The sequence below is a fragment of the Pseudochaenichthys georgianus genome, chromosome 1 (genome assembly GCF_902827115.2).
Source record: "Pseudochaenichthys georgianus chromosome 1, fPseGeo1.2, whole genome shotgun sequence".
NCBI classification, from domain to species: Eukaryota; Metazoa; Chordata; class Actinopteri; order Perciformes; family Channichthyidae; genus Pseudochaenichthys; species Pseudochaenichthys georgianus.
This window is the reverse complement of record NC_047503.1, coordinates 28,885,353-28,910,618: the sequence shown is the minus strand read 5'-3', so window position 1 is coordinate 28,910,618 and position 25,266 is coordinate 28,885,353. Positions and strand designations below refer to the sequence as shown.

At 41.9% G+C, this 25,266-nt stretch overlaps 1 protein-coding gene across 1 annotated transcript; it reads left to right on the top strand.

Moving 5' to 3' along the window:
- Positions 1-632: 632 nt before the first annotated feature.
- Positions 633-25,266, top strand: pane1 (proliferation associated nuclear element). The gene is made up of 6 exons (XM_034082076.2): positions 633-796; positions 3,468-3,544; positions 3,817-3,915; positions 21,490-21,569; positions 21,792-21,883; positions 24,266-25,266. The coding sequence occupies exons 1-6, from the start codon at positions 674-676 to the stop codon at positions 24,413-24,415; spliced, it is 621 nt and encodes a 206-aa protein (XP_033937967.1). The 5' UTR covers positions 633-673; the 3' UTR covers positions 24,416-25,266.

Sequence of the window (25,266 nt, the reverse complement as noted above, 5' to 3'; positions counted from 1 at the left end):
ATACAACAATAATAATATATTTTTTCTTATAACAATAATTATAACAAACAGATTAAAAAAAAACGTTCAAGGTACAGCAAAATAAAATAATCCTCAAATAGTCTCTTGTCTCTCTGTCATGTTCAACGGGTGCAAGAAGAAGCTGAAAACGTTTCTGGTCCTACCCCATCTAGCGCACATTTTCCTTGAAAATGAAAGATTAGGTCATCGTCTTCAGCGTCATGTTCGCCATGTTGTAAACACTTTTTTTTTTACATAAATGTTGCAGCTAGGAACTTTGGACCTTATTTACAATAATGTACTGCTCAGTGGCTTAATCCATAAAATGCATAATCACACAGTAGTTGGTCATATTGTGTACTAAGATATGAAATACATATCTGAGGTATGTATTAACTAAAGCTTTTTAAATAAATGTGAATTCAAATGTATCATTTTTAACAGATCTGTGTTAACAGCTGTCAGCTGCATTACATTCCTAAATTCCTGATGCAGCGTTTTGCTCCAGGAGTAAAGTCTGTACTTGCGATGCTTCATCACGGCTGAACTGTGAAATCCCCAGCAGCCTGCAGGGGGCGCAAAGCTACTGCCTGTGGAGGGAGAGCGTGATGACGTCAGGGGGAAAACGTGATGTCAGACGCACGTTCAGAAAAGAAGCGCGAGTGAGTATGAAATGAGCAGAGGATTTGTTTACAACATTTTCTTCAGAACAGGGATTGTTTTGAGTGTTTACATCAGGATGTCTTTGCTGAAGCCCTTTAGTAAGCTGCCTGGTTTGAACACAGCGAACATCCTGGTGAGTTTGTGTTTTATTATAGCTTTAAATGTTAAACTTTACAGAGATAGTGCGATGTTGTGTTTTAGTTGCTCGCGATGACAGGACTTAAGGTGTTCATATGGGCATAGATATGTCTCATAATAATTTGTGTGAACATAAAAATTATTTGTGTGTAAATATGTGATTTGTAAATGTAAAACACCATCCACAAATGTATTTAAAAGATTTGCAAACTCACAAATAAATGAGCAAGTGTAAAACGGATCTGCAAATACGCTAAATATTTTCACAAATAAAAAAAAGATCTGTGAATATCTCTTTAACATTTACAACTTTCGATCAGGCATTTGTGAATCCATTTTGTATTTGCCGACCAAAAATGCGCTTGCGGATCTCAAATCTCTGCTCGTGGATCTCACATTTCTGCTTGTGGATCGTCTTTTTACACACACGGAATTTTGAGACATATTTTCCGCCGGTCTCGGCTCAAATCTACTCGTGTCACTCGGGGATTTTCGGAAACCACGTGCCCATATGTTTAGTAGTGATGGCGAGATGAAGCCTTATGAAGCTTTCCAGCCAATTGGTTCGCAAAAGGGTTCATCTCATGAGGCTTCATCATGGGCTTCATTTGAACACAAACCCCCTGTTGGTCAAAGTGTGTAAAACAGGCAGATTGGACATCTCAACAGTGTGCTGTATCTCATACAGAGTTCCCAATGAGTAAAGCCTTAGAGTAACTCTAAACAACGAACATTAAATCATATCTTCATGTCAACAATATTGTTTTTATTCCAGTTGAATGATTGTGATTGAAAAGCCTAAGGAGGCTGGTAAAACATTGCAAAGAGGGATTTGCATTCATTCATAAACTTAACCATGTTGTAGCCTGAGAAATACTAAACCATATCAAAACTACATTATCTCATTTAGCTGTAGCTTTTATAAACAACAAAAAATACGTATTGACCAGTTGTTGAACCAGATATGAGTCAACTGCTTTCCAGCTGAGCCACAGCCCACACACTGAATCTCCCTGAAAACACTGCACCATATTTATTCCTGTATTTATTCATGTTTTTCTTCCTACATTTAAGCCTCCACCACTCGCAAAAACTTCAGACCGAGCCAAAGCTATTACAAACGGCAAATATCCTTATGTTGCCATGTTAGCAAAGCGCTACCTGGCTGTATCTGCTACTACCTCTGTCCCTAGCGAGAGGGTGTGTTCTCCACAGCAGGAGACATTAGGCTTGTTTGAGACACATTGCGGCTCGCCTCGAAAGTAGACGAGAGTAGCCGATCGCATCCGTCACCCTACCCGATCGGTTCTGCGCATGTTCGAGATGGTCCGGAAGTTCGGACGGCAACCCAAGATGGACACTTGACACAGTGGCTTTTAGCAAAGCTCAAAAAGAAAAACCGAGAGAGATGAGCTATTGTTTTTACAACGTGACTTCACTATTATTTAACAACTCTTTTTATTGGGTTCTTTTATTTGGGGTTAAGTACATTGTCAGAATAAGTGAGAAATAGATTTAACTTCTGTTAGACAGCTATCATACTGAATAAATATTTACTGTGAATGTATGCACAAATGTATGACATATGGCTGTCTAACCTGCTGCACCTTCTGTTTATTTATTTTATTATATTTTGTATTTATTTGAGTGAATACATTAATAATAATAAAACATAATAATTTAAAAAAAAAATGTTATGTTTTGTGATAATTTTTTCTGCTGTACCGAAAACGTACCGAACCGAACCGTGACCTAAAAACCGAACCGAAATGTTTGTGAACCGTTACACCCCTACTAGTTAGGTTTGGCTTTATGAAGCAGGTTTGGCTTTATGAAGCAGGCACCCAAACGGTTACGTCATGACACAAACGATGACGCAATGACGCAGCACCAATCGGACTCTGGGCAATGTGAAAAGAGCCGGAGCTAAACCGAAGAACCGGTTCTGAACCTGAAAAGCTCTAGCACGGAGCTTGAACCGGAGTTGCGTTGGTGTGAATGAGGTATCAGTATCGCCGCTGCGAGGCTCCGGGGTTCGCAGCTCCACTAAAATCCCCCCGCTCATTGCTTCCAAATCGCGCACGTTCCGTGTTGTCCTGTAGCAGGCACCTTCGATGTCGGGGAAACGATCTTCAATACTCCGAAAAGAAGCCCACCAGACTCCTTTGCCCCTCCAACAGAGGGATGTCCTTGTCCTTTTTTCCTTTTCGTCATTTCAATTGATAAAAACTCTCGATCTTCTCTGGAATTATTAATATTTTTGGACGCCCTCGGCTCGAGTTCAGGGCGTCCCGAGCTGAATAAGGCCGTCAAATGACGGCAAGACGCCCCCCTGGCGGAAACGCTGATTGTACTTGATGTGAGCAGAATCTGACAACCTTTCTGTACATACATGATATATATCTGATGAAGGTGTATTCTCTGTCAGATGAATAAAAAAATGGTGTCTTTAAATTATAGTGGGTAGAATTAAAGTTACACACAATGCATAAACTGAAGCAAAGTACCAGCAACTAATGAAGTATATTATAGGCTATTGAGTTAATTTCAGCAATATATTCAAGTACATATTGAAGGACATCTTCAGTAAATCCTGTGCTGCTTTAATTTGAATCACAGTGTCATATCATCCAGCTTTGTACTAAAATGGTTTGTTTGTCCTCCAGTTGGTGGAGAGTGAGGAGCAGTTTCAGAAGAGTTTAGCAGACGCTCTGGTGGATGAGACCGCCGTCACTGTGTATGTGTGAGTACTGCTGCCTCCTTTTAAACTGCTCAGCTCAGACACAGGAAATGGTCAGTAATCACACAACTGGAACCACCATCTTCTAACCCTTATTATTATTTAAAAAATGTTGTATATGCTAATGTTTTGTTTATTGTCAATGCATTGTATTTTTTAAACCCTCATACACCCGACCTAAATTGTCTGATGACATGAACACATCATAAACGTCTGTATGATTTAGCCTCTGTTTGCTACATAAAAGGTGAACATATTCATATTTTACCCATCAGGAGACTAGCTAAGAGTCTGCCTCTGCCCAAGGAGAATGAGGAGAGCCGACCGAGGATAGACCTGGTGGTATTTATCATCAACCTCACCTCAGAGCTCAGGTAACTTTCACATTCTCCCATATTTATATTTGAATCACCTCAACACAGAGGAAAAATATCTTGTACCATTATGTTTTCAAGGTTAAAGGTCTTTAATTAAATACAATGAAACAGTCCAATATTTGTTTCTTGTCTCCTGGCGTCCCAAACCAGACAAAGAAGTAATCAAAGTGGTAACACACATTGATTGCTGTGGATACTTAATTTCTCTCAATGGCATTTAGGCGCTGTTTACACGGGAAGGAAACGGGTTGTATCTGCTACTTTTCTCTTTCATATAGCCCGTTCGTCCACACGAGGCCATAACGGAACCGCGGAAACGGACCCCTCAAACGATAACGGGTCCCAAGGTGGGTAGATCTGCGGACCGAACGCTCTGGGGGGTAGTGCTGCACGATTAATCGAAAAAATATCGTGATCTCGATTCAGACACCTATGCGATTTCATTTTTAAATTACGGCGATCCTATGACGTCGTGCTGATTTTTTTAAATTTGTAATTTTAAAAATATATATATTATTTTGCTTCTGAATAATACCAACTTGCAATGTCAATCATACTTAAAGGATGTAAAGCAAATATACTCTATACATTTAACATTAAAGTACCATGATCGCATGCAAATGGTAGTGTTCTGTCTGTCTCTCCTCCTCTCATGCAGTGTTAACGCTGCAGCCACTAGTGTTGCCAGTTTTTGCGGAAGGAATAAGCAACCAGGTCTATGAAAACAAGCACAAAAGAACATGAGCACTTTAAACCTATATATGTCGGGTCGGCTATTTTAAAATAACCTATCTACAATCTCACAACCGCAACAACCATTATTACTTACTACCAAGCAACTTTACAGAAAGATAAGCCCAATGTGGCTTATAATAAGTATACCTGGCAACACTCACTGACTGCAGCACGTGAGGGCAGGAGCCGGCAGTATGTTTACAGAAGCGTTAGCATTAGCACTGATTAGCAAAGAGTGACGAGAGCGACTAGTAGTACAAGAAAAACAGAAATGAGTGACACAGAAATGAGTGACGAGGAGGTCGAGGACAATGACAACAACACCGATGAAAATCCCGGTGGCGACTCTGGCGAGAGTGAGAGGGAAGTTGTGCTTGTGCCGAAAAAAGGACCACATTCATCCAGTGTGTGGAACCTTTTTGGATTTGATCCTGATGATGACTTACAAAAAGTCGTCCACTGTAAGCATTGTTCTCGTATCGTCGCAACGACGTCAGGTAACACCACAAACCTATTAAATCACCTGCAATGTCACCATAAAATACAGTATGCTTTAGCAAAGAAGGACAACCCGAAAAAAAATCAAACCCCCAGACAACGACGCAAACATCCATAAGCCAAACGTTATTCAACGGAACACCATAATCACACAGCTCACTACGGCACAAAGAGATAACGAAAGCCATCACCTTTTACTTGGCTAAGGATATGGCATCAATAAATACAGTTCAAAATGAAGGGTTCAAGAACTTGATGAAGACGCTGGATAAGCGGTACTCAGTGCCTTCCCGCAAATACTTTTCACGTACTGCATCCCCTGCAATGTACTACAAGACTCGAACCACAGTCGAGACAGAACTGAAAGATGTCCAGCACTTTGCGACAACAACTGACCTGTGGTCCAGTCGTACCATGGAACCATATATGAGCCTGACGGTGCATTTCATCACCAGTGATTTCACCATGAAAAGTCGGTGCCTACAGACAGCTTTCTTCCCCGTGGACCACACGGGCGACGAAATTGCAGTGGGACTAATGGAAAGTCTCCACTCCTGGAGCTTGGATCCGAAAAGGATGGTGTGCATCACTACAGATAGTGGATCAAACATCATAAAAGCATCCGACATAAACAAATGGACAAGGCTCCAGTGTTTTGGCCACAGGCTACATCTGGCTATAGGTGAGCTAAGTACAATCCATCCCACAGTAAAGTCCTCTGTTCATTTAAGTCTGAGAGTGTAGAGTTAAATTAACTGTCAATATTGTACTGAACATGTTTATGTATTTAAAAAAAATATTCTTATTTCATTTAACTAATTACCACCATTTTAAATTGTAATGTATAGTCTGAAGGAGTAGGTAGCACTTTCTCCGCGCCGTTCCTATGAGCTTGCTTTAAAAGAAGGAACACTCAAAACAACCAGGACGAGGGTTAAACAAATATCTGTTTTAATCATAAAAGGTAATAATGCAATACAATATAATACATTACCATACAAAGCCATATCATATGCGTAATGTCAGGAGTATGCCTACTCCTGGCCTTGTTCACGAGCTGCCCCGACCTTCCGGTCCGGGCCGCGCGAGAAGAGAGGGAGAACAACAACAACAACAACAACAACAACAAGCTATCAATACCCACACAAACAGGAAGGGGTGGAGTTTCATTTGGGAGATACCAAAACGCTGTCTCACAGGGAATCAGCGCGGGCAGCAGAGAACCAACAGTTTTCCGTTTGAAGCCAAACACATTCTTATTATGTAGCTTATCACACAATAGTCCATATGTTTTTCCGCTATGAAAGCCACAGGTGTTGGGAAGGCCTGCAGGATGCGCATCATTATATCTGGGGAAAATGTTCCTTGCAATTTGCAAAGCCTATCACTGGTTTAACCCAGAAAAACACTCAAAGGGGTAATCTTTTCACTCAAAACAGAACTCACAATTAATTCTGCATCTTCCTTCTTCAAAAATAGCCTAAAAACACCCTTTTGATAAACAGGTAAAAGTCAAAGAAAAAGACTTGCGCTAATCTACTTTTAAGAAAAAGGGAACATTGTTTCAGGAATCTATAAAAAACCTCTCTATATTAAAGAGGAAAAATGTACTTTTTGTTCCTTCAACTATTAACACACAGGAATGTATAAACCCACACATATATTAGAGATGACATGATGCAATACACCTCCTATAGATGGGTGACATTAAAATGAACATACCAAAAATATGCTGCCTCACTTCTTCGGTACAATATCTCACATCAATTTCCACAATTCCCTCTTTTGCACTCTTAAAAAAGAGTGCAACTTACACAAGGCACTTGAAACATAACTATTGTCACTCCTCTCCACTGTGTTCATCTCTCAACATTATATTTAGAGCCCTTTAAACATTTGGAAACAGCCCTTCATAGCAATTTCTTATGGCAGAAGGAGAGGGAGACCAAAACATGTCAAAAAACTGCGTCCTTGTCTGCTGAGTCTCCATACTCGTCCTCTCCCCCCGAGACACAGGCCAACAGTGTCATTTTATACGGAAGGGGAGAAGCAGCAAAAAAAATGTTTAATAAAAGTTCCTCAAAAAATGGAATATTAAAAGTTCCACACCGGCAATATCCACCAAAAATGGGATACACGAACAAACTCCACACCAGCTATATCCACCTGTTTCAGCGGAGAGTGGAGTCCCCTGTGCCGTCCTGGCTTGCCATGTCTTTGTCCCCCCGATCCGCTGACGGCGGCTTCTGGGCTGCCTGCTAGAGAGATGTCTTCCTTCTCCTCCGGCTCGCTGATGGCGGCTTCCGAGTCGATGCTGAATAGATGTCCTCCTGATCTTCCTTCTCCGGTCCGATGATGATGCCTCCCGGGACGACTGCTGGATGGATGTCCTCGAGGTCCTTCTCCTCCAATCCGCTGATGACAGCATCCGAGTCGACCTCCATGACGAGAGCCAGATCCGTCCTGATGTCATCTAGGGTCCTCGCAGGTGTTTTCCCCCGCCGCACACTGGCTCCCGTGGTACCAGTTGTCCCCCTTTCCTTGTAGGCGGACGGCATGGGATGTCCTCTGGGTCACTCGGTCGGGGCCGGAGAGCCTGGGGTTGACAGTCAGCCTCCTGCGTCTCAGGTCCCCCTTTTGGCGTCAACCAAAAGGGGAGAAATTGTGGAGAAATCTGATACAAATCCCTCAAGCCTACGCTCCGGGCTCTGGGGCCCTCGGCTGTTTGACCCACCAGTGCGTGGCCACTTGGAGCCTGTTGGTGGGGTGTCTTAAAACAACAGACGTCTGTGAACAGGTTTTCTAAATTAATTGTGCGGCTTCAGAATCTTAATACTTGGACTGTGCCCACTAAATAAGAACCCCAACATCTTTAGGTAAACTAAATAACATATTTCAATAGCTCTGAATTTCTGACAAGCATCTGTGTTTATTTTTAAATGAAATCCTTGAGATCCCATTAAAAATCTAAATATGATTTGAACCGCTAATGTTTCTGGTAAAGAAACACACTAATGTTATGGATTCAAAAACAACCAAAATCACGATACTAACAAAGTGAATGGCTTCCTGGTGATACTGCTTCTACCCGTCAGTGCTTAGATATTATCCCGCTGAAAAAATGAATACAGAATTCCAACAAACTGTCCTCAAATGTCTTTCTATTATAAATGTAGATGAAATGTATATCCCCATAATGACCTAAACAATAAAGTCTATGGCTTTTACTTCTTTACCAGGCTAGTTACATGATGTTGTCTAAATTACATTTTGTCTCATTACATTACTATGTTTTAGCTTAACTGTAATATGTTCTTTCTACATTTCAAACCTCAGTTACTTTAATACCTGTTGAAACATTAGTTGAAACATTACTCACAGGTCAACTTCTTCAGTATTCCATTCTGGACTTACATCTCTCACAGTAGCCCCTTGGCCACTGATTCTTTATCTGTGTTACCTGCTATAACTCAATCAATATTAGAGACATGTCAACATTCATCAAGCAGTGTGTTATCCCCAGATATGGAGCAGGTCAATTCTAAAACTGTCAATCAATGGTCAGATTGAACAATCGAGTTGGGGCAGCAGGTTCCTTTCAGTCCCTAAATGAAAAATGTACATTGTGAAGTTTACACTCCCCCTTTTTTACACATTAACTCATGTGTAAATAAAATCATGTATGGGAAGAAAACCTTCAGGTCATAATGGATTATAAGACAATACCAAACATTTTTCCCAAATGTACATCCATCATTTCCACAGTAAACACTCCAGTGAAATGAAGTGTTTCTCTCCCTCTTTCAGTCCTAAAAGAAACAGAATCCTCAAATGTCATAGTTTGAGTTTCACATTCTGCAAACTGCCACCTCCTGTGGGAGTGAAATATCATCAAGCAGATTAGAAACGGGTCACATGTGCGGTTTCCCCTTTTGTGGAATGTTAGGAAAACTCTCATTTCACACATTATTATCACACAAAAATAATGTGTTAGTCCAAAAACATGCTTGATTAGTCATTGTTTTAAATCATGCAGTTGCACTGATCAGATGCAGACATACACTCACTCACACTGTCAGGTTGTAAAGTCAAGTTTGGTCAGGTTCACCTCAGAGTCAGTCATTGACAGTGCCTTCCCAAGTTACCCTGTCGGTCAGGGTCAAAGGTCAGTTGGTCTCAGTCTTTTTGGCCATGTGTCGTGCTCTGCCGAGACTCCGATGTTCCAGCACAGGCCAGCATCCTCCGTCTATAAAAATCTGTATATATGGAGCGCCATCATTTATTAATTCACAATTACAACTATAATGTTCATGATATCTCCAACCCCTCATTGGAACAGCGGTTTCCCACATTCCCTGAAAAGTGTCTAGCCAAAAAATGTCACTTCCCCATTGTACACCACTGCAGTTCATCCACATATAATCCACATCAAAATGTCCAATAGATCTATTTCAGAAACTTGTGCACACAATTATTATCTTGAGTCAAACCTCTACTACGACCTGTGTAGCTCTTCATCGGTCACTATACCCATGTATCTTCAATTCTGGTATACCTAAAAAACAATGTTAACGTCTTTAACCGTGCGTGGAACCCTGGGTGTCCGAACATGTAACAATCACTCCTTCCTTTATCAAGGACCTAAAAACAGAAGTAATTTCATCAATGGTTTGTAGCTGAACTTAGGAATTATCCCTCATGGTAGGTATGTTTTTACTTTTTAACATCTCTAAATGTCAGTTAATTACTAACTAAATGAATGTCCATTAGGAGGTGGTGACGCTAGTCTTCTAAACTCATAATCTGGTGCCGTGCGCTTCCTGTGAAGCTGCAAGTAAGATTTTAAAACCCACTGCAGGGTGGGTCGAGTGACCCCTCCTCCCTATTGGTCGTCAATAGTATGCACCCTTACAATGGGTGATTGAAGGCCCCTCATTATTTCCCATTTCAGCAACAGCCTTCTTTACTCTAAAATTACTTTTTAAATAGGAATATGTAGAAATGGAACAAATATTCAATCTTCAGAAAAGTTCTTAACCAATGTCTATCTAGTGAATAGCCAACATATTTTAAAATGTCAGATGTATAAAAATAAGCCTAAATACCCCCTTACCATCAAAGTCCAAATGTAGACACAAGGTGAACAGTTTTGGTAATGGACAATTTAATCTAAAAACAAAATCGGATTTGTGTCCTTGTTATTTGTTCTTCAAAATACATTAGCAAATACCCTGCGAAGTATTCGCAACATAACTAACCCTCCCTAGGATATGAACTCCATTAATCCCTTTACTCATAGTTAGTTTATATGTCTAAATTATTATGTATGACCTAATAATCAGATGTCTTGTTTGCCAAACAAGGATATTAAACTTTAATCTTTTCAGTATTCCAGACCATCGTTTAAACAATCAGCCTCCCTTCTCAAACACTAACCCTATTGTTCTACACCACCCTCTGGAAAACTCTTGCACAGTTATGCTGTCAAATCATCGCATAATTTCTTCAGAGTCTGAACCGTCTGAGACCAGCCTGTCTCAAGATCTTGTCATAATGTGAACAGTCAGTGATGCGTTGTCCTCTGCAGCTGTAGTCAATTGGATCAATGAAACTCTTGTTTTGCACTGGGATGTCCTGAGGGGGAAGGAACCTCTGGATCAATGTGCTACAATCAGCAGACACACGTTGTCCTCTGCACAGCAGGAATCCCCAAAAACTGCTGTTCATCTTCACACCACTGTTGCCTTGGCAACGAGGTACACGCAAAATGTCAAACCCTCCTCAGAGATGCGTTCTTTGCACAGTTCTTCTGTTTCTGTAGTGAGCAACTCTTCACCAACACACTGATTCAGAGTACAACCCAAAGGTGGCGCACAACTTTCCAGTGCCGCTGTAATCACAATAAATCAGCAACTGGAGATAAACTCAATTTAAATCTCTCCCCCAAAGGGTTACAAAATAAAACGGCTGAGTGTCTATATGGTCAGGAATGCTGAAACATGTGAATGTTAAAGAGCCTGTGACACGGTTTTCCCCCATCATCCAAACCCATCAATTTGAGTACATATTGTCCCCTTGAAAACCGTTACTGAACTGATTTTGGATATTTGTACTTTGATAACCATTAATCTGCCTTCAATGTTGACAATTTTCTGGATCTTCTCGCGGATTCTTCAAGTCCCGCCAAATTATGGGTGACGTCATTGCGGGCACAGCGCTCCAGCTGCACCGTCCAGGATCCCAGCATCTGCATGTAAACCTTTATATATATATACAGTAAAATATAAACGCACGACGGCGCACACAGCAGCAAGCTCAGACAGCGATGACAGGTTAATGTTGAACGTGTCTGAGAGCTCATATGAGGCTGAAGGATCGGTTTATGTTGTATCTTCTAAGTTTAGGAATGAGGTGCGTCAATATGGGCGATCATATGGTCATGTAGGCTACATGACCATATGATCGCCCATATTGACGCTGACATTCTGAGAATGTCTACATGATGTAGCCAGTGGTGGACTGGGACTACAAATCATCCCGGGACTCTCGACCGGCCCACTTCGGTACCGCTAGTAAGCTGTCAACGGGGGGAGTGGGGGATGTAAAATACAAATATAATGTATAATGTCTGTGTCTTTGACATTAGCGCTGCTAGCCACCTGTGCCCTGTACTACGAAGCCAGTTCAACAGACCCTGGATATGTTTGAGTAACAAACAAACTAACAACAACAAACTAACAAACGAGATCTCGCTAAGCGGTCCTACGACGCTGGTTATCAACTCGGTAAATCAAGCCAGGGTTTCTCTCTCCAGCTGAGAGCGCGTTCACGTCTAAGACACGAGTGGATCTGACTTTAATTACATTTGTCTCGAGTGTTTCGTCAACATAATGTGTTAAATAATACTTCTGCATCCAGTCTGTGACACTGTGAGTGTTGCACGGCCAGATGAGGCTGGAGAAGCTGACTCAGATAAGGAAATATATGATATATTATGATATTATATGATCGATGATCTGATTGATGATGTAATATGAATGATAAGTGCGACACGTCGGCGTCTTCTCTGCATACGGCAGTTTAAACTGTATTTCCTTTATCCTGTAATATGACTTGAGAGATTTAAACTCCGCACACTGAGTGGATCTCTTTTCTATAGACGCCGGAGGCGGACAGCGTCAGGTAAAATAAGTTATTTAGCCTTCTCAAACCTGAGCCTCACGCGCCGCCTATGGGGGATGTGCTAGTTACTTATCCGACCGGCCCACTTCGGTACCGGCCCATCGGGATTCGTCCCGATGGCCAGTCCGCCACTGCACCCACAGTCCGCCACTGCACCCAGCCCACGTAAACTGTCAACGGGGGGAGCCTCGCTGCGGGGAAACGGTGGACCTAGTGTCCCGATCGGAGTGGGAATAATAATAATAACCCGTGCATTTTATCCATTAATTTCCCCAACATTGTGGTAAAAAACCACACGTTTAATCCACGTTGTTGGTGTACTACAACTACAAAAAGCATCGGTTTGTTTTCTCATCAGTAAATGCAGACCGGCTCAAACAAACGATTTTTAATCATCATCCTCACTCATCATTTAATGTATCATATGTTCGCCGAATTGACATGAAAGCACTAATAAATGTAGTTTCATCCACTTGAGTTTATAACCACAAAAATAATCGATTTGTTTTTATATCATATCCGACGGGAGGAAATTCAGCAGCTCTCACTCCCGATTTTTAATCCTAATGTAATCATCATCTTCACCACGATCATTTATGTTTATGTCGCCGAATTGACATGAAAGCACTGACAAATATGAATATACTGTAGTCAACTTCATTAAAACGTTATTAACGTGCCTAAACTCAGTAATTCACCATTTCTACGCATGACACAACACACTTTGTCCGTGTTTGACTCTCGAAGCGTTCCCGCATTGACGTCACTTCCGGCTTCCCCCAAAACTTCAAAATGAGTGAAGGAATTTCCCCGCGATGTTCGAAATTATTGATATTTAACGAAACGGTATCGCTTTTTCTTTTTTAAACTGACGGTTCGAGATTACTAGTAGCCCAATATTTCATTGCACAACAGTTGTTGGGATGGTGTCACAGGCTCTTTAAAACAAATCAATGGCAGTAGTCTACCCAGATTCTTTACTCCATTAAAAGTAGTAAAACCACATTGTAAAATCTCTTTTGTCTAGTTGAAGTCCTGCTTCTAAAATTCTAGTCAGAAAAAATAAACTTCATCTTTAAAATCTTCTTTAATTTGAAACCAAAAAAGGTCTTCCTTCTCCACCATGATCCCATCTCTACATCAAAGTCCATACAAACTGATGATTTATCTTTAGAAACCATGAGGAATGACAGTTCTCATAAAACACTATTCTTCCTTACTTCAGTTCTAAATCAAATGAGCCAAAGAGGAAACGCCCTTTAACCACTTGCTTATTCTATTCTTTTTGAAATTGTTTATCTAAGTTGTGTTACAAGCAGGTTAGATCTGTAACAAAATACAAAACTAACTGTATTTAGCGCTATAATTGAAAAACAAGTAATCTGATCATATTTAATGAATATATATATGTTTGAAGACTTATTATTGGTGGAAAGGTTTCCTCACAAAATGTAATCTCCATTACTAAAGCTCGAACCTAAAGAAATCATCACGGAACAGTTTTCTGTCCTTATCAGTTAATTGTCTCAATACAAACTAAAAAGCGTTGTGAAAACTCCCACTCTTGAGAACATCTCAACACTTTATTCCATCTGAGCACGAGTGTTTGACAGACACGCCCTATTAATCCAAAACGGTCTTTAATGGTATCAATTGTGAACTTCCTTAATATGAATTGTAAATGCAACGTATGTTCTCTTTAGGACAGTAGCTGCTGAAACTGGTTAATAGCAGTTTTCTGTCAACCTAGTTAAGCATGTTGTTGTTATATCTAGTAAATATATTTTTATTTCATGTTTACTCACAAAACAATATGACATTATTTAGAAACAAGTTTTACTCTCTCTGTCTGAACTCTTCAAAACATCTACTTGTCTTTCTCTTTCCTCCCTGTGCCCAGCAGCTGCCGGCTCAAGTTTCCCCTCATCAATCACCTCTGTGTGTTTGTGCAACACCTCTGTCATGCGTAACCATTTAACAGATTCATTCTGACTGACACCCTTATATCAACCTCCCATTTACTTTCTACTCTTTCTTCATAAACTTACAAACACAATGAATGTCTACTAATGATATTACAAACACTCTAGGTGGAATAATCCACTATTATGTTCAATTTGAATCAAACTTTAACCTGCACGTAGATCATATACTCAGAAAAACCTATTATTACTTTCCCTCAACGTTACTGTATGCAATAATGCCTCTGAAATATAAGTAAACTTCTCAGTAAATGACAAATACCGCGAAATTCACAATGCAATGTTTCTTATTTATTTAAATATCTACGACACATTGATCTATTAATCTTCAATGTTATTCCCTCCTTTTTCAGAGGAAAGCTGTGAAGAAAAAGTGGGGGCTTTCTCGAACCCACGCCTCCAGCCTGACTTCGCATGTCTTTATCTGACTTTTCTCCCTTATCTATTAGTAATTATTCACAGAAAATTATTCCCCGTACAGTCTATCGAGCTTTTTTAGATTAATAACCCCACAGAACAAGAGAACGAGATTCCGTTCGTTTCAAAATGGCTTTTTGAAATTTGCGTATCTCTCCCTTGGATTTATAACATATAATACACTCCAGCTTCCTATGAGGCTGAAGAAGCATTATTCAGTTTCGCCCTGGATGGGTAACTTTTTTTAGGAAACCCACTGGACTTCCCCGACGGAATTGCCGACTTAATTTCTGAAAAACCAACGGGGCCTTGCACCTTCGTCTTACATTTCTCGTCGCTTCACGTGTAGCTAATCCCCGAGGTTCCTAACCATTGCTTTATCAATAGTAGTAGTCCTTGTTACCTACCTATGCTAAAATATGCATTGCACTCTTTACCGTAGTCCTTTGTTACCTACCTATGCTAAAATATGCATTGCACTCTTTACCGTAGTCCTTTGTTACCTACCTATGCTAAAATATGCATTGCATCATTTTATAATATTAGTAGTCCGTCGTTACCTACCTATGATAAAATATGCATTGCACTCTTTACCGTAAATGACACCTGGAAATATCTTTGACAACTCTAAAATTTAGCTTGAGCCAATTACAGACCTTCGATAGAAACAGGCGTCCGTTTTACCTTTCAGTTGGATCCATAGTTGTCAAATATTATTCCAGGCGCCTCCCTCCGTCCGCTGGCTGCCAGTGCTTCCTCAAAAAAAACACTCATGACGTCACCACGTCGGCACGTCCTCACGTCTCCACGTCATCACGTCGGGGTCACCATTTGAAGGAGTAGGTAGCACTTTCTCCGCGCCGTTCCTATGAGCTTGCTTTAAAAGAAGGAACACTCAAAACAACCAGGACGAGGGTTAAACAAAAATCTGTTTTAATCATAAAAGGTAATAATGCAATACAATATAATACATTACCATACAAAGCCATATCATATGCGTAATGTCAGGAGTATGCCTACTCCTGGCCTTGTTCACGAGCTGCCCCGACCTTCCGGTCCGGGAACGCGCGAGAAGAGAGGGAGAACAACAACAACAAGCTAAACAAGCTATCAATACCCACACAAACAGGAAGGGGTGGAGTTTCATTTGGGAGATACCAAAACGCTGTCTCACAGGGAATCAGCGGGGGCAGCAGAGAACCAAACAGTTTTCCGTTTGAAGCAAAACACATTCTTATTATGTAGCTTATCACACAATAGTCCATATGTTTTCCCGCTATGAAAGCCACAGGTGTTGGGAAGGCCTGCAGGATGCGCATCATTATATCTGGGGAAAATGTCCCTCGCAATTTGCAAAGCCTATCAATGGTTTAACCCAGAAAAACACTCAAAGGGGTAATCTTTTCACTCAAAACAGAACTCACAATTAATTCTGCATCTTCCTTCTTCAAAAATAGCCAAAAAACACCCTTTTGATAAACAGGTAAAAGTCAAAGAAAAAGACTATTGCGCTAATCTACTTTTAAGAAAAAGGGAACATTGTTTCAGGAATCTATAAAAAACCTCTCTATATTAAAGAGAAAAAATGTACTTTTTGTTCCTTCAACTATTAACACACAGGAATGTATAAACCCACATATATTAGAGATGACATGATGCAATACACCTCCTATAGATGGGTGACATTAAAATGAACATACCAAAAATATGCTGCCTCACTTCTTCGGTACAATATCTCACATCAATTTCCACAAGTCTAAATATTATAGTACCCCCTGCCATTTGGGTACATATTTATACTTTATATTTTAAGCCTAGAATCAAGCCATCCAGGATACTGGTGATTCATGACCATAAAACGTTTGATTTTGTGGGGGAAAAAAGAAGTTAAAACCGCAAAACAAAGGGTTTTTATTATGTTTGTTCAGTATTCAGCAACTACAGACTAAAGACAAAGTTATGTTTTTGTTACAAGAGAGACAAATGTTGTCTGTTTAAATTCATTGTACTCACGTGACGTCTAAGAGTAAGAGTGCAATAAATATTTTCATTGAAACAATGAGAATCGTGTGAGAATCGTGATCTCAATTCTTATGGAGGAAAATCGTGATTCACATTTGAGCAAGAATCGTGCAGCACTACTGGGGGGTCAAACGGCTCTGTGTGTACGCCATATCCCCGCCTCTCCCCATCTCTCCTGCTCACCCCTGTGTCACCCACTTCATTGCTGATGTGTATCGCCAACAACAACCAAGTGTTTCGAGCCAGGTATCTCGCAGGACAGCACACCCAGCAGGAGCCTCCAGCTAGATTTGATCGATATGGACATAAACGCGAGTGCGGACAGGAGATAGAGATCAGCTGCTGCGGAGAAACTCTGCCGCACGGTTCCCTCATCCCTTGGAAGAGGCGGAGAGGTATGTGTTTTTCATCTCCGACCAACTCCGCGATGTTCGGGCTGGCCCGGTCAATACGATTTCTATACAATGAATAAGAGAAGATGGACGCTGGCGCTGCTTGTTCGCCGCTTTCTCCTCGCTAGCTCCAGTTTAATTTGTTGTTGTTGTTGTTAACTTTCAACGACTAACTTTTATATTTAGCTGACTGTATCCCTTCCTCTACCATTGCTACTGTGAAGTATCTCCCGGACAGCCTTTCAGCTATCCCGGTGTGGTTAGCCCTAGTGCAGCTGCCTCCACAGCTAGCCGGCTAGGACAGCTGCCTCCACAGTTAGCCTTCGAACAGCCTGCTGACTAACCTGCTTTGACACAGACTGCTTCTCCCAGCTTCCTCTCCTCCTGCCATGCTATGGGTCAACATCTCATTCTACCAAACAGTCTTCAATCTCTGTCTATGGCTAACGGCTAGCTCTAGGCGAGAACCTGCGGCCAACGGCATGATGTCAAAGTATTCCATCCCGCAACTGCTGAGTCTCAACAACTACAAAACTCCAACGTGCATCTCAGCCATCAAACAACTTGGAATACTACGCCGACCTCGTTACATCCACAGAGGCTCTCGGAGAAAGTTTGTTTACAACCGACCGTGCCCGCCTGGATCATCCATTCCTTCCATCTGGACCACTGTCGCACGTCTGCCGCGTCATCACAGCGCTGACGCTCTCGGTGTAAATTGCATGGGAAATACCGCGAGACTGCTACACACTGAGCTGTGCGGAAAACGGGGAGTGGATCATAGTTTACTGCGGACCCTACAGAAACCCAGCATTTCATCTACAGTCAAAATAGAACTATTTAATGCACAATCCCTTACAAACAAATCGGCATTCATACAAGACCACATCATGGACAAGGGAATAGACTTTATGTGCCTCACAGAAACGTGGCAACAGCCAGAGGTTTACTCTGCCCTAAATGAAGCCTGTCCCCCTGGCTACAGCTACCTGGAAAAATCTCGCAGCACTGGTCGTGGTGGCGGATTAGCAATAATACACAGAAAAGAACTGGAACTGTCCACCCTGCCTCTGCCTGTACTATCCTCATTTGAATGCCTTGGATTTAAAAGTAAACCCCCCCTCTCACTGACAATACTTCTCATCTACCGGCCACCCAAACCCAACTCTGCCTTCATCCCAGAGATCCACGATCTTCTCAGTACACTCTGCGCTACCTCCGCCAACATTATAATACTAGGAGACATCAATATTCATGTTGACACCCCCTCCTGTCACTATGCAGCCGAGTTCCTACACCTTCTGGACTGCCTCAACCTAACACAACATGTTGATGTCCCCACACACACTAGGGGACACACACTGGACCTTGTAATCACAAACTCTGCCCCCATTAGTAAACTATCCGTTTACGATCTAGGTGTGTCGGATCACAAGGCCATCTCAATGGAGCTGCCACTGCTGCTACCCCACACCAAACCCAAGCGTCAAATCCGTTTCAGAAATCTGAAAAACATCAACCCGGACACCATGACCTCGGATCTCCAGCATCTCTCCACAATAACTCCTACATCAGTAAATGAATCTGTGGATTTTTACAATACATCTCTGAGCAGTCTCCTGGATCTCCACGCCCCTGTCAAAACTAGAACAGTCACTTTCTCACGGTCAGCCCCCTGGTACACCTGCGAGCTGAGGAAAATGAAGACAGCGGGGCGTGTCCTTGAGCGGCGCTTCAAGGCTTCAGGCCTCTCTGTTCACAGACAGGCATACCGGGACCACCAAAATGCCTACGCAAAGTCCCTCAGAGACACACGGTCAAAATTCTACTCCGCCATCATCAACAATAGCCCTGGCAACTCCAAGCTACTTTTTTCCACCATAAACCATCTCCTCAAACCTCAGACTCCGCTACACAAAGACACCACAGAGGAGCAGTGTGATAATTTCATCACATTTTTCAGGAAAAAGGTAGAGACCATCCGCTCTCTCCTCACAAACTCCGCTGCTCTGCTAGTCCTGACCGTCAACCCCCAGCCTGGACCGACCCAGCCTCTTTGCTGCTTCACTAACATCTCGCAGCATGAAGTTGAGGCCATCATCAAAAAGATGAAACCCTCCACCTGTGCCCTGGACCCCTTTCCCACAGCTTTGGTTAAATCGAACATTGATGCCATAAGTCCGCTGATCACTTCAGTGATAAACCAGTCCATCCAGTCTGGTCATGTTCCACCACCATTAAAAGCTGCTGTCATCAAACCACTCCTCAAAAAACCCACTTTAGACCCTGAAGTCTTAGCCAATTACAGACCCATCTCCAACCTGCCATTCCTATCCAAGGTACTGGAGAAAGTAGTTGCCATTCAGATCCAGGAACATCTAACACTGAATAAACTATTTGAAAAATTCCAGTCTGGTTTCCGCCAGGGCCACAGTACAGAAACTGCCTTAGTCAGGGTGACCAATGACCTGCTGATGACAGCTGACACCGGATCTCCATCTCTCCTCATCCTCCTGGATCTAACTGCAGCATTTGATACCGTCGACCATGACATCCTACTCCACCGTCTTCACACTACAATTGGACTCTCTGACTCTGCCTTAAACTGGTTCACCTCCTATCTCACCGGGAGGACTGAGCACGTCACCTTGGGAGCGGCTAAATCAAGAACTCACTCTGTGACTTGCGGTGTCCCCCAAGGATCAGTCCTTGGCCCCACCCTTTTCACCATATACATATCCCCCCTTGGTCGTGTCATCAGCCGGCATGGAATATCTTTCCATTGCTATGCTGATGACACACAACTCTACATCAGAGCAAACCCAACCCCCTCTGCACCTCTGCCATCATCCACAATAACCAGATGCCTGGAGGAGATAAAGGTGTGGATGAAGCACAACTTCCTCCAGCTAAACAGCTCCAAGACTGAAGCCATTCTTATTGGCACTCCACATCAGGTCTGTTCATCTGCCATCACCAGCATCACCTTCTCCGGTCAGAACATTCCACTCTCAACAACGGTTACCAATCTGGGAGTTAAAATGGATCCTCACCTGACCTTTGAGGCCCACATCAAGCAAATATGCAAGACCTCTTTCTACCACCTGAGAAATATTGCGAAACTCCGCCCCACACTCAGTCTGCCAGATGCTGAAAAGCTTGTCCACGCCTTTGTCTCCTCCAGGCTGGACTACTGTAACGCACTTCTCATTGGGATTCCTAGCAAGAACATCCAGAAGCTGCAATACATCCAAAACACAGCTGCTAGGATCCTGATGAGAGTGCGGAAGTACGAACACATCACACCCATCCTCAAATCACTGCACTGGCTCCCGGTCTCACTCAAGATTGACTACAAAATCACCCTCTTCACTCATCAGTGCATATATGGAAATGCTCCCTCCTACATCAAGGAATTGCTCACCCCACAAACCTCCACGAGGAACCTACGTTCAGTAAAGGCAAACCTCCTCATCCCACCAAGGACAAAACTGAAGACCATGGGAGACCGAGCCTTCTACTCCGCTGCTCCGAGATTGTGGAATGCCCTCCCAAGCCAGCTGAGGACACCACAGACTGTGGAGGCTTTCAAAAAAGGCCTAAAAACGCATCTTTTTAGAATAGCCTTTAACTAGATTTTTAAATCCCCCACATTATGCCATGCGGGCATGAATGTCACAGCTTTTATTATGTTGTTTTAATTGTTTTTTTTTATTGTTGTTTTGTTTCACCCTTTTTAATTTTTAATTTTGTAGCACTTTGAGTTTTGTTTACGCAAATGAAAAGTGCGCTTATAAATAAAATATATTATTATTATTATTATTATTATTATCTGCTGGTGGACTACCGGAGATGTTTACAGCAGGAGCAAACGCTTGCCTCGGGGAGGGAGAAAAAGAGAAACAGCCAGAGCCGTGGCCCCTGCCTCTCCCCACCTGTGCTTCTAAATCCACCGCGGAGAATAAACAGAAGGGCAACCATGCTCGGGAAGTCTTCTTCGCTGCTTTTGGTGTATTTTGTGGCGGAAGTACAGCGCCACTTACAGGCCCGGCATATGTACTACAGCGTCTCCAGCGCTTTCGAGCGGTCTCCTGTGAACGGACACGTTAATTGAGCCGATTGCGTGTGAACGGAAGACTTTTTTGATATCGAATTTGGTTCGTTTTCCTTTGCGTTCCCGTGTAAATGGGGCCTTAAAGTAATTTCAATGATAAGATAAAGGCTTCAATTGTCTGTAAATGTACCTTGAAAAGGCAGAATTGTACTTGTTAAAAGCTGTATGAACCCTGAATAGATTATATTATAACTAATCGTTTTACATGTATAATGTTGTCTTCTTATAGTTTCCAGTCAGCAGAAGCTTCCCTGAAATATTTGGACCCTGGATATTTACTTGGAAAAGTCTGCTTCATGGTTACTAATGGTACGTTGACGGGTTCAGTTCTTAGTAGAAGTGTTTTCCTACTCTCTTCAGCTTCTTGAATCAAATTTTAAGTTGGACAAAACAGGAACAAAAGATTTAACATGAAGCATAGATCTATCACTATTATATGTACCTCATGCCTCCCTTGGTTGTTTCTTAAACGAGCGGCCTTTCTGTGTCTCAGTCTGACCCGCCGCTCTGTCATGAATCTGTCTCTTGTAGCTCGTAACGTGTCAGTGCCGACCAAGCGGCTGGACGCTGTCAGGAAGCTGGCTGCAGCGCTGCACTGCCCCTTGCTGTTTGCAGAGGATCAGGTTTGAATCAACCTTTCACACAAAGATTTATGATGGTTTAAACTGATTCATCATTACAGAGACAAATGTATGTGTAGAAAAATGGGAAGACAGATTTGAACAATAGCCAGGAACAGGATATGCAGGGCTCGACATTAACGACTGCCCGATGGCCCGAGGCAATCTAGTATTTAGCTCGGGCAATGAAGCCTCACCTGCTGGTTTCCCGATCGGGCAACCTATTATGGCAATTGTGGAGACGTGTCAGTGCCTGACACAGGGTTCCCGCGGGGTCTTAAAAAGTCTTACATTTGATAATCTGAATTTAAGGTCTTAAATATGACCAATATGATTCTCCCCGGAAGACATTTTTAAGAAATGACCCCTTAAATTATCACTTCTGGTGATGTTAGAAGGGGGGGGGGAGGACAAATTGAGGCTTAAAAATATGAGATAATCCTGCTTGCCAACCCTCCCGATTTTCACGGGAGACTCCCGATTTCATTGCCCTCTCCCAAATCAGATTGACTCACGACTGTTTCCACTCGGACTTTAATACAGCTACACCATTGTTTGGTTTCCATGGTAGCGCGTCTCTTTAGCAGCGCGCAACTCAAAGTCTGAGAGGGTGAGGAAGATGAAAACTGAACAAGAATCGACAACTCGACCCTCTGCTCACTCTTTCCCTGTAAAACACAGGTCCAGCCCACACATATGCTCCATGGCGCTACAGGCATTGCCCTTACAACTACAATAAGCATGTAAATGTTAATCTACAGCTCCGGTGATCCACTAGCACCGGAGTCTCCTGCAGACGCAGCCATCCTCGACAACTACTGTAGCGTCACCTTGGATACGAGTCTAAACAACTCACAGACACACAGGCCAGGGCGCTGACAGGGCGCCCTTTGAGCATCAGATCTGACGACGCTGATTGGCTGAAATTATGTTTCGGCGGCATAGTTTACAGATAGCAACAGTCAGCTTGTTGGCTGCTGCTGCTCTGGCTGAGGGCTCCTTTCTACCGCCCGGACTAGAGAGGGTAATGATACACGCTGCGGCCAGGCAGGAAACATGTGACTTATCAGTAACTTTAAAAACAATTTTAAACGAGATTTTGGGTCTACGTCAACCCTAAAAGCGGAGGTGCTGTAACAGCAACGATGAAAGATTGTAGCCAAGGCAGCAGAGCTCTGAATATAGGTCTTGTTACTCTCTCACACACACACACACACACACACACACACACACACACACACACACACACACACACACACACACACTAGGGCTCCACGATTATGGCAAAAATCATAATCACGATTATTTTGGTCAATAATTGATATCACGATTATTAAATACGATTATTCATTGACTTTGAAAACATTTAAAAACTTTAAAACAAATAATAATTTGAACAGTATCTTTTTAACTGTTGATTACCCTGAACGTATAATTCAACTGAAAAACCAATACAAAAATTAATTAAATAAAGGATATATTTAAATAAATAATATCAAAATAATAAATACCAATAAACAAGATCAACAAATATTTGGTAATGCACTTCCACAAGCTACTAAACATATAAATATGACAAATAAAAATAAATTAGACTAAAATTAATTAGATCAAATCTGTTGTAGTGCACTGTCACAACCTAGCAAAGCTAAATAATAGTTTTTTTCGATTATGTTGTCTTTGTAATTGTGGCAGGCCAAAATCGTAATTGCGATTTAAAATACGATTAATTGCACAGCCCTAACACACACACAAGCACACAGAGACACACACATACACACTTTTTGGCTAAGACAGTTCTGTACTGTTATGCTGTTATGTTCAGTCATTATTCTTATGTTGAACATGAATACATTTACTTTGTAAGTAATTATGGGACAAGAGAGAATGCACCAGACAGCATCTAAGACCTGCAAAAATCTAAATGTTCTAGGGGGAGGCCCCCCAAACCCTTCGTGCGACATTTCGTCCGCGCGCATTTTTCAGGGCAATCTCTATTGGGCTCAGGGCCATCTGTAAAATCCTTAATGTCATGCACTGATGAGGGTCTTTAACAGTCTAAAGAAGACAAAGTTATTTTATTAGGGCCGCAAATTAGGAATATCGTCTTCATCTATTAATCTGGATATTATTTTCTAGATTTATTTAAAAAAGGTATTGAGGGATGGCTGTTATCATTTCCCCCAGATATTTAGTTTGTCTTAGCAACAGTTTAAATCCCCATGATATTCAGTTTACTATCATATACAACAAAGAAAAGCATCCAATCCTTACTTTAGAGAAACTATAGATGAGAGTAACAAATGCGTCACTTCCGGGCAAAAATAACGGCTCCACCCACTTTTGTGTTTCTTTGAAACTCCTTTGTGATGCTTTCCCCTCCAGACACCAGACGGTGTGACCAACGCTACAAAGCGGCTGCTGAGCATCCTGAAGGTGTCGGCTGGTCTTGTTCCCATGGCTACCGCTCTCTACCTATCCAGCCTGACGAGCTGCACCGTCCCCCCCGACATCGACCAGCCAAGCTTCGATTAGCTCCTGTTTTCTCTGGAGGGGTGTCTCTCAATTTTTTGTTTGTTTCATGTATATTTATTTGTGGTAGCCAAGAACACATCAGCATGGTTTTTTTAATCCATTTCATTTGACATTCAATGTTTTTGCTTTGGCTTATAGCTGTGGCAGCTTCTTCTCCCTGCAATGTTTCCCTAAAGTGCAGATCATCACTGCTAAATCTTACGATTCATGCTGGCACACATTACTGGGACATTTATATAAAACATAACCATTGTTAATGTGATCAACACGTGAAGGTATTATTGAGACTGTCAAAATGCATCTCTGCAGCCAATGAACATTTTAACTTAGACTGTGTTAACGTTCTTTTACTTGAACTATTTTAATCAATACAGTGACCTTTTGAACTTCAAACGGCTATCTAATGGACTGGCTAATAAATACAATAAAAGCCTTTTTCTTTTTTGTTTAATGGATCTGTTAAAGACTGCACACTCATAGTACTGGCACACCTTTTGGCAGATTACATCTCTTCTCTACAGTTTCCTGGCTGTGCTCCACTGTCATTTCAGCACGGCTCCTCTTACCTTCAACCTAAACAGAGATCGAATCAGACAGATTGTAAACACCTGTGTGTGTGTGTGCAGGGCTTTACATCCCACTGTGCTGTGGGATCAACACATATCAGTCTGCTGGTTTTTGTATATCAATGAGAACATGATGCTGAGAACAAGATGCTGCACAGCTTCATTGAAAGCATCATATATATAATTATAATAAAGTACAGTATGCTTTTTATGTATATATTCTGTAATATATGTGTTTTTATGGTTCTATTGCTTCCATCAGGTAAATAGTGAAAATACAAGAAA